Genomic DNA, 18,480 nt, shown 5'->3' with positions numbered 1-18,480 from the left:
TTTTGCTCTTTTAAAATAAGGTAGGTGGGTAGGTTTAGTTGCTAAGTCGTGTCTGACTCTTGCGACCCCCGTGGACTGTAACCCACTAGGTTCCTCCGTCCATGGGATTTCCCAGGCAAGAACACTGGAGTGGGTTACCATTTCCTTCCCCAGGGGATCTTCCTGACTCAGGTATCGAACTCGAGTCTCCTGTAGTACAGGCAGACTCTTTACCGACTGAGCCACCAGGGACGTTACTTTTTAAATAAAGTGGGTGAAAATGTGACCACGTGAAATTTAAGTTCCATGTGACTTTCTAACTTTCTTGGATGTCAGCATCTGTCTATCTCTTTGTATACATGGAAACAATCTAAAAACAATAGAAAAAAATACAAGCGATAAAAACAGAATATACTTTTCATGAGTTAAGCTGCTGTTTATAAGAGCAAACAGTACATTATTGAGGTCATAACTTACTTGTATGAAGAACCTCTAATAAGCTCAACTTAAAAAAACTTCATATCCCATTATCTCTTGGAGAGAGTCACCATACATATATACAACTCAAACAGTGCTGGTATTTCATATAAAAATGGCAACCAGAGCAGCAGATGATTCCGGAGTTTCTACTCATCTTTTTTTTTGTGTATAATTGAATTATTAGCTTTTACTGGACAGTGGCAAATGCAGAAAAGCATCAATTTCAATAATGGATCTATGACACCAGGAAAAGTAGTAATCCAAATGGAAAGGAGTCAAACATTTTGCAAAGAAAATATTCTCCTTGAATAATAACGATGTGCTTGAATCCTGTATGAGATAATTAATAAAATGTTCAAATGACTAAGACAATCTTACCGTCTGGTGCCTGAGGCATAACTAAAAGCAAAGCGTGAAATGAGAAAGCCAGCTGACTCCCAAGAGAAATCATCTACTTCATGGGAAGAAAGTGACAGCAGCAACCTAATGCACTTTTTCCATCTAGACAAGGGATACAAGACACTGTAGAGCAGGGATGCCCACGGCAAATACATGGCTTAGAGAAAAACAACCTAGGGCGGCACTTTCCCTGCACCTGATAAGAAGGTCAGGAAGGTTACATGCTGAATGTGACAGGCATTTTTCTCTCTTCTAGCTTTGTTTTGAATTTTAATACGCTTAATATTAAAGACAATCTTATTTTGCTTTCCAGGTAGTCTGAGAATTAACTTTAATAAAATAATCTCTTTTGTGTAAAGGATTTATTTGGATACAGCCAGCAATTTTAGATGGTACTTATGGTAATTCTTTATTCAAGCAGGAGGTAACACATAAATGTTCCTGTGTGCTCAGTCGCTCAGTGGTACCTAGGTTGTAGCCCTCCAGGCTCCTCTGTCCATGGGATTTTCCAGGCAAGAATACTGGAGTGGGTTGCCATTTCCTCCTCCAGGGGATCTCCCTGACTTAGGGACTGAATCCATGTCTCTAGCATTGGCAAGCAGATTCTTTACCAGTGAGCCACCTGAAATTGGAAAGACTGATGCTGAAGCTCCAATACGTTGGCCACCTGATGCGAATAGCCAACTCATTGGAAAAGACCCTGATGCTGGAAAAGACTGATGGCAAGAGGAGAAGGGGGTGGCAGAGGATGAAATGATTGGATGGCATCACCGATTCAATGGACATGAGCTTGGGCAAACTCTAGGAGATGGTGAAGGACAGGGAAGCCTGGCGTGCTGCAGTTCATGAAGTCAGACATGACTTAGCTAGTGAACAACAAACCACACCTGAGAAGCCCCATATATAAGAAGGCTGTCTATCCCTACCATAAAGTGGAAACCTGATCACACGAAGAGAATCATGGAGCTTCTAGGGATATGGCTGTGGCCTTTATGAGACATATCTACAGTGGGATTTTTTTTAGGTGTTCGTTATTGCCTCCAATTCATAGTCTTTCCTCTATGATTTGATTTTATAAATCAGGTGGTTATTGGCTCTAATACAATTTTCTGCTGATACTGGAAGGAATGCTGGATTGCGAATCAAAAATCCTTGGGCTTTGGTCCTGATTCTACTGCTAAACTGATGTGTGAGTTACTGCAAGAAATTCAATCTTGGTGACTTTCAATATTTGTACCAGTGAAGTGAGACTGAAAAATCCAACATCACCTGCCTCACAGAGTAAGTATTTCAATGGGTGCCCTATGCAACTACAAAATGCTTGATAACCTCTCTGTGTAACAGATGTTCAATCTAGGGAGGCACAAAGAGGGAAGGAAAGAAGAAAGGAACAAAAGGGAAAGGAGAGGAAGAAAACTAGACAAACAATATTCAAACTATTGGGACCACGCAGTATGAATGGAATTAAAAAAATACATAAATTACACACGTGTTTTTCCATTCCTTTTCCCAAAAGCAAGACATATTCATTAGGGTTATATTATGTACCACCTTTTGTAATACTTTTAGATACAGAATGAAATCTTGCCTTTTGCAACAACATGAATAGATCTGGAGGGCATTAATGCCAAGTGAAGTAAGTCATACAGAAAAAGACAAATACTGTATGATACCACTTATATGTGGAATCTAAAAGATACAACAAACCCATGAATAAAACAAAAGCGAAGTAGACTCACAGATAAAGAGAACAAACCAGTGGCTACCAGTGGGAAGAGGGAAAAGGGAGGGACAGTATGGGGCAGGGCAAAAAACGGGTTGTTATGGGATTATATGACATCATGACTGTGAAACTTTTGAAAATTGTAAAGCACTATAGAATTCCCCTGGTGGCTCAGCTGGCAAAGAATCTGCCTGTCATGTGGGAGAGCTGGGTTCGATCTCTGGATTCAATCATGAAGATTCCCTGGAGAAGGCAATGGCAACCTGCTCCAGTTTTCTTGCCTGGAGAATAACATGGATTGAGGAGCCCTGTGAGCTCTAGTCCAGTGGGGTTGCAGAGTTGAACACAACTCAGCAAGTAACACTACTACTACACAATTTAAAGAATATTTTGTTCAATTTGAAAAATCAGGGGAAAAAAAAAAACTTATGGAAAATTTGCCATCACCTAGGAGTGAGGTAGTACCTACAATTCTTAATTCTAATCTAAGCTCAGTAACAAAGTTGGAGGCATCGTGTAATCCACTTGTCACTGTCATGTTAAGCTCTAATTTTGGGTTCAGTAGAAAAATACCAGAGATTCATAAAATGAGAAAACATGATAAAAGATTCATATAGGCCAGGTGAAGTATATAATGTGGATATAGGCCTACTAGAAGTATATAATGATCATCTAGTCCCATGAGTAGTCAAGAAGAGGTGTTGTTGATGTGCTAAGCTAACACCAGATACTATACCAGGCCTGGGAAAGTGGCTAAACACATCACAAGTGTTGTCTTCTGTAATTAGGAACCAGGAAACTCTTTAACTGCCAAATGTTTAAGAATCTGGTTTTGCATATCTTATCATAAATCCACCAGATGAAATCTTCATTCATTGGAGATTAGCCCAGTTTCCTATTAATGTCTCAAAGCGTGTGCAGCCATCTACAGTAATCAATAGGTTCTTACAACATTCATGTTTGACCCAAGTATTACAGAATCTTTGTCATTCTGAATTTCTAAGTTTGCTGTTGGGGACTTTTTTTTTAAAGACCCTTTTTAGTTTTTACAAGACATTGTTGGAATGTGTATCAATACTTGTCCACATTGTTCTCAGATAAATCCCTATGTCCTTATTTACAACCACCTTGCCAATGAATATACTTGTGGAAAACATCTAGATGCTGGCTATCAGATCAAAGGCTGCTGATTTCCCCATTGCCTAGCTACATTAAAAAAAAAAAAAAAGAAATCACGCAGGAAGAAACTAATAACCAAGACAGATTAAATGTGGAGTATGATAGTGTTTCCAGAGGAAAAAACACAATACCATATAAAGCAACTCAGTTTTTAGAACAACAGTTTAAAGTAAAAGTCAGTAAAAAGTGAAAGCACATATTTAAATCTGAGTGATCAAACTGCTTCCTCTAGTTTGATGTAAGCAGAGTAACAAAATTTGCTCAACTCTAATTCCCCAGTTATCATCAAACAGGAAGAGTGGTGGGCTGTTGTAGAAAGTGCTTTTTAAGGATTAGCAAAATGTACATTAGGCTCTCTCTTCTATGAAGAATATGTCAAGAAACATACAAGGTGTGAATTCTACTAATTCTAGACAATTCAGGTACAGGAGAATCACCTACAGAAATCAGTGAAACTAAGATTCCTGGGCCCCACCACCAGATATTTTCATTCAGCAGTTGTAGAAGAGGCCCAAGATTTTTAATTAAAATAAACACACTAGGTAAATTCATTCTGAGGCTGGAAGCCTGGAAATACTGCTCCTTTATTGTTAGGACACAGGATACTTGAATAAGAGTCCAAAATATAGTCCAATACAGAGTGGCAATATGCTGAAGGAAGAGCCTGCATATCTGATCTAATAATTAGAGCATCCTTCCCGTTTATGCCCAAAGCCCATGGCCCATCAACGCCGGCTCCAAGGCCGGCCAGCTCACCCAGGCAGCGGTAGGGAATGACCATGTGTGCGTGGGTCTTGCACTGCTTCCGGCCCCTCTTGCACCAGTTCTGGATGGTCACTGGTTGGTTGGCTTCCACCACATTGGTGATCTGTAGTTCAGGGTAGACCTGGGAGAGCACACAGAGAGGGTACATTGTTACCTGAGGCAGGGCTGGCACACAGGCACCCGATGAACCACAGCTGTTATCCCGTGGGGTATAGGCTGGCCCTACGCATTCGGTATCTATGTGCAAACAGCCTATATATATATATATACAGGCTGGCCCTATACATTTGCTATCTATGTACATACAGCCTATATATATACAGGCTGGCCCTATACATTTGGTATCTACGTACATACAGCCTATATATATATATACACACATATATATATATATATACAGGCTGGCCCTATACATTCAGGCTGGCTCTGTATATTCGGTATATATATATACAGGCTGGCTCTATATATTCGGTAGGCAAGCTTGGGCTTCCCTGGTGGCTCAGACAGTTAAAAAAAAACAAAACTGCCTGCAATGCAGGAGACCTGGGTTTGATCCCTGGATTGGGAAGACCCACCTGGAGAAGGTAATGGCAACCCACTCCAGTATTCTTGCCTGGAAAACTCCATGGACAGAGGAGCCTGGTCGGCTGCAATCCACGGGGTCACAGAGAGTTGGACATGATAGAGTGACTAACACTTTTGGGGAATTCAGGGTAAAGAAAACGATCGTTCACTCAAAACATGACACAATCTAACTTTTACTTTACACGTACTCCTACTTTATAAACGCCCATTCCAGCTTAACATTTTTTTTTCTTTTTTTAATTTATTTGGCTGTGCTGGGTCTTAGCTGCAGCACGTGGGATCTAGTTCCCTGACCAGGATTCGAACCTGGGACCTCTGCATTAGGAGCGCATAGTCTTAACCACTGGACCACCAAAGAAGTCCTTTAACCTATTTTCTAGTGGTTTTGTGGTTTAGTCACTAAGCTGTGTCTTAGTACGACCCAATGGACTATAGCCTGCCAGACTTCTCTGTTCAAACATATTTTCTAGGGGAGATAAAAAAGAAAGGGAGGAGGTGCGAGTGTGCTAAGTCACTCAGTCCTGCTCAATGTGACCCTATGGACTGTAGTCTGTTGCCGGGGGGCCCTATTAAAAGTATGGGGTCATTTCAATGCAAAGTAAATGGGTGTGAAGATAGTCTGTAATGCCCAAAATAATTTTTTACAATATTCTTATTTATTTATTTGACTGTACCAGGTCTTAGCTGCAGTACATGGAAACTAGTTCCCTGACCAGGGATCAAACCCCAGACCCCTGCATTGGGAGCATAAAGTCTTAGCCACTGGATCACCAGGGATATCTCCCCTAAATAATGTTGTGGTAAATACACCTGAGAATATTACCGTGACTGAAATTCAACCCAACCCTGTCTTAGTCAACTAGGCAAACATTTCACACACAGGATATGACACATAGCAAGCTCTCTCTGTAAAAATTCCTCTCTTTGTTCAAAGTAATTTACATAAGAATAATTTATAAAACAGTTATCATGAATCTTTAGATAAAGAATTGCATTTATGAATCTCTTCCCTTGATAACTAACTACAGCTCTTCACTCTGATTACTGTTCTCAATAAATCATGGTGTTTACTGAACACTTGGAAGAAACGTAAAACTTGATAAACTGAAATGGGTTTATGAAAATATCAGATCACTTCTATTTATTAATAATAATGAGAAGAGATTTGAAGGAAAAACAGAAACATAAAAATTTGTTTCTAAAATGGTCTTGCCCTTGTATAAATCTTGCATGTCACCAGAGTTGCTGTTTTGCCAGTTAAATACAATGAAGAGAGAAAATATAAGAGAACTGAGGACAGAAGCAAGGACATGGCTATAATGATGGGTTATAATAGAATCTAAAGTGGGGATGCAGGAAGAGTGGGATACACAGTTCAAAGACTGTAGTATTAGGACTCCCCTGGTGGTCCAGTGGCTAAGACTCCACGTTCCCAAAGTAAGGGGCCTGGCTTTGATCCCTGATCAGTCCCCTCAATTAAGATGAAAGATCTCACACGCAGCAACTAAAACCCATCACAGCCAAATCAATGTAGTATCAATGAGTCCTGCTGTGGGCTACAGAATTCTGTCCTAAAGGTACCAAAAAAAAAAAAAAAGTGGGTTGGATAGAAGCATTAGTTGGACAGTCAGAGTTGAAATTAAGATTCTGGAGGAGGTACAGTCACTGGTATCTGCAAGGACTATAATATGAATTTCAGAGGGAATGGCTGAAGAATGATGAAAGCAAGGTCACTGGAGGAATAAAAATCAAGGAACAGAGAAACTGGAATCTTGGAACATCTAGGTTGATATCAAAATCAGCTAAGAATGACTAAAGATGCAGTTGGCTGAATGACAGAGAGTGAGGGCCTAAAATCTTTGAGGATTGAGGGGGATGCCCCTAAGGCAGAAAGAGCCCTGTGGATGCCTCCAACAGGTGGAGGACAGGTGGGAACTAGTCCATCCACAGGTTGGGTGGGGGATGTTTTTTAGGGAGGAGGAGGAAAGTATGGTTTGGAAGTGAAAATTCAGGAGAAGGAAGATATCCCTATGTCAATGCTGGGAGGGCTGCAAGGAAAGAATGACCTGAGAAGGCTTTGAGGGAAGCAGTGACTTTGGGGAAGAAGCAGGTTTCAGAGCACGAAGATACTGTCCACAGTGTGGGTTATGGATAGAAGGAATTTTGCTAATGATTGTCAGTGACGTTCAGAGGGAACTTTCTGTCTTTAAAATGTTGATCTTTTGTTCACTGTGGAGTTTGGGGCATTAATTTTTGACCTTTAAATAGTGCAGGAAAATATGACTTATCTTAATTCCTGAGTGCCTCACTTGCCTTATCCTATCCCAACCCCGAGGCCAAATCTATTAAAAAATTAAGGCACTGAAATGAGTGAAAACTGTGGTCCATCCAGACAACGGATTACCCAGCAGGAAAAAGAAAGGCATTATAAAGCCATGAGACACAGAGGAATCTTGCTGCTGCTGCTGCTGCTGCTGTTAAGTCGCTTCAGTCGTATCCGACTCTATGCGACCCCATAGACGTCAGCCCACCAGGCTCCCCCGTCCCTGGAATTCTCCAGGCAAGAACACTGGAGTGGGTTGCCATTTCCTTCTCCAATAGAGGAATCTTAGTTGCCTATTAAGTGAAAGAAGCCAGTGTGAAAATACATGTGTGAGTCCAACTATGTGGCATTCTGGAAAAGGCAAAACCAGGGCGACAGTAACAAGACCAGTGGTTACCAGCGATTAGGGGGAAGGAGGGATGAACAGAAAGAGCATAAAGGATTTGGGGGACAGTGAAATTATTCTCTGTTATACTCGATACTGTAGTTGTGAATGCATGTCATTATACATTTGTCCAAACTCATAGAATGTACAACACCAAGAGTGGACCCTAAGGTAAACTATGGACTTTGGATGATCCTGATGTGTCCATGGAGGTTCATCAATGGTACTTCCCTGGTGGCACAATGGTTGAGAATCTACTTGCCAATGCAGGGTACATGGGTTTGATCCCTAGTTGGGGACTGAAGGTCCCACATGCCTCGGGGCAACTTAGCCCATTATTGTTGTGTGCTGTGCTCAGTCCTGTCTGACTCTTTGTGATCCCATGGACAGCAGCCCACCAGGCTGCTCTGCCTATGGGATTTCTGAGGCAAGAAAACTGGAGTAGGTTGCCATTTCCTCCTCTAGGGGATCTCTTCTTGACCCAAGGATCGAACTCACGTCTCCCAAGTCTCCTACATTGTAGGCAGATTCTTAACCCAATGAGCCATCCTGGAAGCCCAAGCCCCTGGGCCATAACTACTGAAGCCTGAATGCCTAAAACCAGGGCTCTGCAACAAGAGGCCACAGACACAAGAAGCCCACGCACCACAACAAAGAGTAGCCTGAGCTTGACACAACTAGAGAAAAGTCCAAGACCAGCAACAAACACCCAGAGCGGCCAAAAAGAAATATACGTAAATAAATAGTGTACAAAATGTACTATTCTGCTGGGGGATGTTGAGAAAAGGGGAGAAGCTACGCATGAGTCAGGGCAGGGGGTACAGAGGAAATCTCTGCACTTCCCTCTCCATTTTGCTAGCATCTAAATCTGCTCTAAAAAAAAAGAGCGCTGGTCAGTGTGAAAGTGAAAAGGTCACTCAGTCGTGTCTGACTCTTTGTGACCCCATGGACTACACAGCCCACCAGCTCCTCTGTCCATGGAATTTTCTAGGCAAGAATAGTGGAGTGGGTTGCCATTCCCTTCTCCAGGGGATTTTCCTGATCCAGGGATCAAACCCGTGTCCTGCATCGTTTATTGTCTGTCTTTCCTTCTAGAATATAAGCTCAACAAGGGCATCAACTTTGTATTTTTCTTGTTCACTGTTCCCCTCCCAGAACTTAAAATAGTGACTGGTACATTGTACAGTTTCAGTAAGTTTTTAATGGATGAAAACCCCTACCTTAATGTATGGGTACTATCCAACTGACTCAGAGAAGGCAATGGCACCCTACTCCAGTACTCTTGCCTGGAAAATCCCATGGATGGAGGAGCCTGGAAGGCTGCAGTCCATGGGGTCGCTGCGGGTCGGACACGAATGAGCGACTTCACTTTCACTTTTCACTTTCATGCATTGGAGAAGGCAATGGCAACCCACTCCAGTGTTCTTGCCTGGAGAATCCCAGGGACTATCCAACTGACTAAAATTTTACTGAGTACCTATGATGTGTCGAGCCCTGTGCTAGTAAAGTGCAGTGACAGAGTGGTTATCATCTGTGATTTTACAGTGCTAACAATCACAGATAAAATTTCAGGCAATTTTCTACTGAACAGGAATATTTTATTATTGATAAAATGTTATGTGATTATTTCGTTAAGATTCTACATAATTTAGTTCATTTAGCAACACTTTATAACAAAAGTTTATCTTCAAAATGCTGTACTCTTACCCTAAGATCCCAAATATTTCACAAACTACTTCAATTACTTTAAAAAACCATCCCTGTTCCTCTATCACGGATTAAGTGATGTCAGCAATAGTAGTAGACTGAATATATCCTAACTAGTCTCTACTTTTGGAGAAGGCAATGGCACCCCACTCCAGTACTTTTGCCTAGAAAATCCCATGGACGGAGGAGCCTGGTAGGCTGCAGTCCATGGGGTCGCTAAGAGTCAGACACGACTGAGCAACTTCACTTTCACTTTTCACTTTCACGAATTGGAGGAGGAAATGGCAACCCACTCCAGTGTTCTTGCCTGGAGAATCCCAGGGACGGGGGAGCCTGGTGGGCTGCCGTCTATGGGGTCACACAGAGTCGGACACGACTGAAGCGACTTAGCAACAGCAGCAGTCTCTACTTTCAAATTTCTCCCAGGCACTCTCCTTTGATACTTTTCCACACATCTTCTCTTCAATTAAAAAATACAGGTAATTTTATCTCATTTTTTAAAAAAATGTTGAGCACTTCTTCCCTATATATAATATGTTCGTAGAGATAATCAGACCTTTTGAAGAATTACACACCAGTTCCCGATCATAGTAACTTGGCAGTATGCTGATATTACTCAAAGTCTGGCAGGCAGCTTCCAATTGTCCCTCACAAAACACATGGTAATAACGATGAAACACAGGCCCTGAGTCACGGGGATCCTAATGGACCAAGTGGCTCAATACGCTTGTCTTTACCAGGATTTCCCTTAGTCCATGCAATTCTCCAGGCCAGAATACTGGAGTGGGTAGCCTTCCCCTTCTCCCAGGGATCTTCCTAACCCAGGGATAGAACCTAGGTCTCACATTGTAGGTGGATTCTTTACCAGCTGAGCCACAAGAGAACTGTTTTTTAGAGCAGCATCTAAAACTGCTCTAAAAAACAGAGCCACTGGTCAGTGTAGTCTGAGGCAAATTCAATCCAGGAGGAACAAGCTATGTAAACACACAGAGACGGATATGTAAATCAGATCCTAGATGCATATTGAGAAATTTACTCTTCCAAAACCCTCGCCAGCAACTTAGCTCTACATGGAAACAGCTCCTTCCCCTGATTTTATTTTGTTCTTAAGTAGCTTAACACTTCAACGCATGCATTTCCGTCACAGACAATGTTCAACTTGAAAATGCCACTAAAATTTAATATCCCCATGGCTTTTTCTTCCAACAGAATAAAAGGTGAAGTGGCTTTTGGGACAGGAATATAATTCTCCCACCACCTCGTCTTGTTTATTACATCACAAAAAGTACAGCACTCATGAGTCATAAACTCTGTGACACCAGAGAGCTTGCCCTGAGGGACACGACATTGTGTGCAGTAAAGTGTGAGTTACTGCATTTTTCTAAAGGGGTTCCAGCTGCCACTTCACAGAAATACTACCCTGCTGAGGCTTTTCTCAGGAGCCTTCGCTTTCTACCAAGGAGGACTATGCCTGCAGGAGGCACAGTCAAGTCATATTTTCTTCATTTTAATTCAAAACCAAAAAACTATCTGTAGGGTACATATTGATAAGAAAAAAATACGTATATACGTATATGGCTGGTTCACATGCCTTCCATCTCAGTGTCCTAAGGTAATAACTGGTGCAAAAAACAGTAACTTATTTGGTGGGTAATTTTCTAGCAGAGTGAACTGCACATGGACCAATTAAGATGAAAGAGTGCTGAAGAACTGATGCTTTCCAACTGTGGTACTGAAGAAGATGCTTCAGAGTCCTTTGGACAGCAAGGAGATCAAAACAGTCAATCCTAAAGGAAATCAATCCTGAATAGTCACTGGAAAGTTTGATGCTGAAGCCAAGCTCCAAAACTTCACCTGATATGAAGAGCAGACTCATCAGAAGAGACCCTGATGCTGGGAAAGATTGAGGGCAGGAGGAGAAGGGGGTGACAGAAGATGAGATGGTTGGGTAACATCACCAACTCAATGGACATGAGTTTGAGCAAACTCAGGAGATGGTGAAGGACACGGAAGCCTGGTGAGCTGCAGTCCATAGGGTCACAAAGAGTTGGATATGACTGAGCAACTGAACAATAACAACAAAATGATCAGAGAAGACAGGGCTTATTCCCTGAAGGCCACCAGAGCTCTACAAAGTGATCAGCCAAACACAGAATTTCCTTCCAGTTTCCATCCTAAAATCTAGGGCATATGTGTTATTTCCTGTGCTTCACCTTCTTTCTCTAGGACGGGGACATTGGGGATTGTTAACAGACAGTTTGAGGAGATTGCGAAACCACATGAATCCCATGCATGGTTTGCCTACTGCTTAACAATGAAAAGGGAAGTGGCAACTTCCACCCAAGCAGCCACTTTTATCCTGAGACAAGGAGTTATTAATTCGAATTTGCCAGAGAGAATAAAAAATTGCTGTTCTCAATTCAGGAAGTTTATTTAAAAGGGGGGAGGCACACCAAACATTAAAGACACGCAGTTTCTTCTGAAGTACATCTAGTTCCAATTAGGCACAGTGATTACCACAAGCACAAGGAACTTCCAAGTCAGAAAGAAAAACCTAACAAAAAAACCCACAATATAAACCATACTGAGATTTCTGACAAAAATTTGAAATACTATATATCTTCCTTGGTGGCTTAGACGGTAAAGAATCTGCCTGCAATGCAGGAGACCCGGTTTCTATTTCTGGATCAGGAACAGCCCCTGGAGAAGGGAATGGCTACCTACTCCAGTATTCTTGCCTGGAGAAGTCCATGGACAGAGGAGCCTGGTGGGCTATAGTCCACGAGGTTGCAAAGAGTTGGACTGCATTTTTTATTAAACAGTGCCAGTATATGACCAGAGACAAAGAAGCATTTTTACGTTATGAGACAAATAATTTATGACAAGCATTCTATGTTTTCTTTGTGGCGTCTCACGCCTTAACATAGGAAATAAAATATCTGAGATCCCTAAGCTATTTCATTTGTATGTTGCATCACGGTGTGCTCACACAACAAGCATTGCTGAGAATTTGCTAAAACAGCAGGTATTAGCAAAGCCTGATTTTTATAGGGCCCCCATCCTTTTCCAAAATGTCTCCTATTTGATTCCACTGATCACTATTTTTTTAATTATAAAAAAATTCAGATGATGAGAGCTTCAGTAATCAATACTTATAGCAGAAGCAAATTTAGGCTTGGGTCAGTTCCTTGAAAAGCAGACAGTCCGCAGTTCCTAAAAATTACACAAGGCAGCCACTGAATAAACATACTCACTGTGCAACAAGCACACTCTTCTTAAGACCCTTACACTGTACTTCAAATGCTTAGGTCCATGAGGGTCCTCCCCCATGGGCAAACCTTCTCCACTCACAGTGTAATAGATGTGAATCCTTCTCGCCCACTTCAGGAATGCTTTCTGGTATTTATCGCAGTGTGCCTGACATTCGGGTTAAGTACGTATGTGCACCACCTCCCCGTTGCAAATATACTTTCCAAGGGCAGGAAATACAATGAGACCCCCACTCGCAGCCTCCCCAAGGTGCTCCACCTTCATGAACTTGGCTGAATTGGTCAGGAGGCTGCCAACATGCCTGCCCCTCTCTGCAGCCCTCCAGCCCCCACCCCCTTTCTCAGCAAGAGCTTTCCTAAGTGCCCATATTTTAACTCTGCAGCTCCGGCCCCAAAGCTGATTACAGCCAGAGGAAAGCACTCTGTCAAGTACGTTCTCCTTGCTTAAGCGTTGTGAACAAACACATCCAGGCTCTGGTTAGCTAAGGCTGGCAGGCAGGGGAAGTCACAGCCAGAGGTGGTGCCTGGCAAAACCATGAGGGGACAGGAAGCAGGCAATTGGAAGAAACAAGAAAATAAGATTGACAGAGAGAGATAGTAGGAGGAGACGTCTGTGGACCCAAGTCACAGAGACACGGAGCGGATGAGACAGGGACCACCTGATTACCTGTAACTCCAGTGAGGAGTGATGGGTCTCCTTCAATAAGCACACCCACTTTTAAATATGTATTTATTTATGGCTGTGCTGGGTTTTCCTTGCTGCGTGCGGGCTTTCTCTAGTTGCGAGCTGGGGGCGGGGAGGGGAGGGTGCTACCTGCACTGTTGTGCAGAGGTTTCTCATTGCACTGGCTTCTCTTGTTGCAGGCAAGGCTTGTGGGCTTCAGTAGCTGTGGTGCACAGGCTCAGTTACCCCGAGACATGTGGAATCTTCCTGGGTCAGGGATCGAACCCATGTTCCCTGCACTGGAAGGTGGATGCCTATCCACCGTACCACCAGTGAAGTCTAAAAAGCCCAAGTCTAAAAAGCCCCCCTCCTTTTAAACATAAGCTATTCTGGTAGCTTCTTCCTTCTGAATGAACAAAACCCAAGAAAAATGCCCCAGCTCAAAAGTTGGTTCACTAATATTCCCTTTCTTGATCCCTTCTTCAATCTCTGAATCCAAAGCACTTTATGCCATCACTTTTATCTGACCACCGGCCACTCACCTATTACAATGATGCACCTTCCTGCCCCCTTAGACTATACACACACTCCTTGAAGGCAGGGACTGTATGATTCATTTTCTGTTCCCTCAATGGTGGTCAGCACTGTAACAGCACAGTGAGTGCTTGATCAACAGGTAACAAATATTTCTGGCTAAGTTCAGAATCCATTAGACATAGGGAAATCTAGCATATATTAAGCACCCATTGGATATTATCAATGTGTATGTAAGATAACCTGAATGGTATGATATTAGTGTTGGATCATAAGCTTTTGAGAAAAATAAGCACCTCAGTGTCATCTAACATTGTTTTCTGAAGTATGATGTGGCCACTTAGTCGTGTCCAACTTTGTGACTCCAGGGACTATAGATCACCAGGCTCCTCTCTCCATGGAATTCTCCAGGCAAGAATACTGGAGTGGGTTGCCATTCTCTTTTCCAGGGAATCTTCCCAACCCAGAAATCCAACCTGGGTCTCCTGTGTTGCAAGAAGATTCTTTACTGTCTGAGCCACTAGAGAAGCCCTACCAATAACAGTATATTATAAAAAAAGCAATGGATTATTGTTAATACATGTAAAAGTCAGGCTCTCCCTAGGCTAAGGGGGCCCATCTGACTGGGCCAGGCATCTATAACAAGCAGCTAACTACTCTGGCCATATAAATATGTATCTTTGACAGCAAATATATCTGTACATAAATTTAAAAAATTTAAGTGAGTTGAAGAAATTTCAAATACCAACAACCAGGAGAGGTAGAGTAGAAACCATCTTCGATCCATATTAGAAGGTTATGGTTGGTAACATAATTAGCTTTCCCAGGAAAATACCTTAAAAACTTGGTCACCATCAGAACATTTTCATTCTAAATTTAAAAAACCTAGAGTCTCCATTTCTCTGTTTATCTGAATTGAAAAAATATTAATCTCAGACAAGATGACATTTAAGTTGTTAAATATGCAAACCAAGAAAAGATATGGATGATATTTAAGAAAGCCAAGAACTTACATATACAAAAATGTAAAAACTATATCTTTAAGATACATACTATTAGAGTCCTACAAAAACGTTCCTTCATTGGAAATATTAAGGACAAACAGGGGACCCCTTGGAATATCATTTTACACCAGGCCACCTGGGACAAGGGATTAATGAATGCCAAAAGTTGTATTTACACACAACTTGACTAAACCACCACCACCAGGTACCAAATGCCCAAGGATATTTCCAGACCACAAAATCAAATGTGGCTAGTAAAAGGCTGAACACAGGGTTAATGGTCAGGGTTGTGTGCGTTCATGCTAATTCTGAAAGGAATTTGCTTACTGTTCTTTCTGGTCTTTCAACACTTAACAATCAACTTTTAATCAAATTCTCCAGGATATTTCTTTTTGAAAAAAGCTTCCCCGGTGGCTAAGTGGTAAAGAATCTGCTTGTAATGATGGAGATGTGGGAGATTTGCGTTTGATCCCAGAGTCTGAAACATGCCCTGGAGAAGGGCATGACAACCCACTTCAGTATTCCTGCCTGGAGAATCTCATGGACAGAGAAGCATGGTGGTCTATAGTCCAGAGGGTCACAAAGAGTCAGACATGACTGAAGCGACTGAGAACACATGCTACAAATTATGCAGTGTTGTTAAAATGGTGTTTTAAACATGTAAGTCAGAAGTCAATAAATAACATGTGTTACTTTACTTTATCTTCATCAATTTACACCTGCAAAAGGGATGAGCTTGCCCAAAATAATGCATGGCATCTGGAGGTAAGGTAGAGAACTGGGATTCCAGGCTTTTCCAAGAACAAGAGCGAATAGATTTTATAATTATTGGAGTGATGAGCACAGAGGGAATACAATATACTATTCTTTCTATTTTTACACATGTTTGAAAATTTGAATTAAAAAGAACCAAAAGTTTAAAAGGACTTCCTGAGTGGCTCAGACAGTAAAGAATCCGCCAGCAATGCAGGAGACCTGGGTTGAATCCCTTGGTGGGGAGATCCCCTGGAGAACTCAACATTCAAAAAACTAAGATCATGGCATCTGGTCCTATCAATTCATGGCAAATACAAGTGGAAACAGTAAGAGATTTTATTTTGGGGGGCTCTGAAGTCACTCTGAATGGTGACTGCAGCCATGAAATTAAAAGACACTTGCTCCTTGGAAGGAAAGCTATGACAAATCTAGACAGTGTATTAAAAACCAGAGATGTAACTTTGCTGACAAAAGTCTGTATAATCAAAGTTATGGTTTTCCTAGTAGTCATGTGCAGTGTGAGAGCTGGACCATAAAGAAGGCTGAGAGCTGAAGAACTGATGCTTTCGATTGTGCTAGAGAAGACTTGAGAGTCCCCTGGACAGCAAGGAGACCAAACCAGTCAATCCTAAAGGAAATCAACCCTGGATATTCACTGAAGGACTGATGACAAAGCTGAAGTCCCAGTCTGTTTCTGTGTGTGTTCAAGTCTGTTTCTGATCCATCTGTGTCATAATTTAGATTCCACATATCACTTAGCTGTACAGCAGAGATTAACACAACATTGTAAATCAACTATACTTGGATCAAATATTTTTTTAAAAAAAGAAAATATATCATAAACTTAAAAAAAAAAAAAACCCTCAAATTGGTGACAGCTCTGAGTACGCAGAGAGCATACTAATTCTCAGTTCTAAATAACTTTCACTTCAGCATCAAAACCGAAACAAAGCATGTCCAAGTCAATCTATTTCTCTTTCTGGATTAAAATAACATAGTCTCTCCTCTACAATTTTCTGGAATACAAAGAAAAATCCCATCTCAAACTGTTTCTTAACATATATTCTTGTAATAATGAGAGATATTAGAGGCTATATCTAATTTAATTGGAAAAGAGAACTGGAAGCTGAAATTGCTCTCTGATTACAACTTAATGAGGAGCTGAGAGGCAAGACACAGCTGATGAAACACCACTGCAATAATGGGAAAGACGTGCACTGCTGTGTTTTCACAATGACGACCTCATCTAAGAGCAAGGGACAGAAAACGCTTCAGGGCACCAGCCTATTTCCCATTAATGTGGCCCAAGTCTGTTTCTGACACTGTATGTAAATATACTGTCATATGCATACATTCATACAGAGTTGGGAAATATTGTGCAAGAATCCTGTTTAAAGTATGAGTCACTATTATACCAACATGCTGAATGTAGAGACAAACGCGGGAGGGGTATACCAAAATAAACAGGACAGGACACGACTGAAGACACAAATAGATGTGTCCGTCCACATATAGCCAAGATCCTCACTGTCTTTCTGTTAACTTAGGGTTCATTTTCTCATTTTTAAAATGTCCAACCTATTGTTAACCAAGTATGCTCCAACACAAAATAAAAATTTTAAATGCATATAAACAAACAAGCTTTAAAAAAGCCCATAAAAGGAACAAAATTGGGTCACTTGTAGCGATGTGGATGAACCTAGAGTCTGTCATATAGAGTGAAGTCAAAAAGAGAAAAACAAGTATCATAATATTAGTGCATTTATAGAGAATCTAGAAAAAGGTACTGATGAACCTGTCTGCAGGGCAGGAATAGAACACACGTAAAGAACAGCAGGGGAAAGAGGCGGGGACAAGCTGAGAGGGCAGCACTGATATATATACGTGTGTCAAGTGCCCAGTCTACACAAGATTATTTGTCATTTCTATCTCAGTAAAGCTAAAAAGAAGAAAGAAAAATACAATACAGGCAAAACATTTTTAATAAATAAGAGGTCAAATATAAAAGTCCATAATATTACTGCAAATACGTAATAATTGAGTATGCATTTAGGAAACAGCTAGAGAGTACCAAGGACAAAGGTTACATGAAACATTAATCTGATTAAAAATGATTAATGGTGTGCAAAGAAATATCCAGACTGATTTCATCTCTTTCACCTCTGAATCCTATGGTTTGTGCAAGCAATCCTTATAACTATACAGACCAATAATGCAAAACATGTATCTGTACTCATGCACAGGTGAAAGGTGCTCAGTCATGTCTGACACTTTGCGACCCCATGGACTATACATAACAGCCCATGGAATTCTCCAGGCCAGAATACTGGAGTGGGTAGCAGTTCCCTTCTCCAGGGGATCTTCCCAACACAGGGATCGAACCCAGGTCTCCCACATTTAGGGCAGATTCTTTACCAGCTGAGCCACCAGGGAAGCCCACTCACACATCCATACATGACTACTAGAAAATCCATGAGTTTGAGCAAGCTCTGGGAGTTGGTGACGGATAGGGAAGCCTGGTGTGCAGGAGTCCATGGGGTCACAGAGAGTTGGACACGGCTGAGCAACCGAATTGAACTGAACTCATATACAGGTAGGGTACCTCTATTCAAAAAATTTTCACATAATATGAATTTTTGCATCTTTCAAATACTAAAACAACTACTCATAGGTGCCTGTCATTTCTGGGTCAATTTTAAGCCCACAAAGGTGGACGGCACACACAGCA

The 18,480-nt window shown here is 41.5% G+C and overlaps 1 protein-coding gene and 1 non-coding gene across 2 annotated transcripts in view; both read right to left on the bottom strand.

Annotated features, from left to right (window-relative positions):
- Window positions 1-18,480, bottom strand: part of APP (amyloid beta precursor protein) — a 312,665-nt gene that overhangs the window by 212,888 nt on the left and 81,297 nt on the right. The window contains 1 exon segment of the mRNA XM_070367423.1: window positions 4,517-4,646. Within this exon segment, the coding sequence (XP_070223524.1) occupies window positions 4,517-4,646 (130 nt within the window).
- Window positions 5,396-5,468, bottom strand: TRNAR-CCU (transfer RNA arginine (anticodon CCU)). The gene has a single exon. It is a non-coding gene; the product is annotated as a tRNA-Arg (tRNA).

This window comes from Bos mutus, chromosome 1, assembly GCF_027580195.1.
Source record: "Bos mutus isolate GX-2022 chromosome 1, NWIPB_WYAK_1.1, whole genome shotgun sequence".
Taxonomy (NCBI): Eukaryota; Metazoa; Chordata; class Mammalia; order Artiodactyla; family Bovidae; genus Bos; species Bos mutus.
This window is presented reverse-complemented; position numbering and strand designations above follow the sequence as displayed.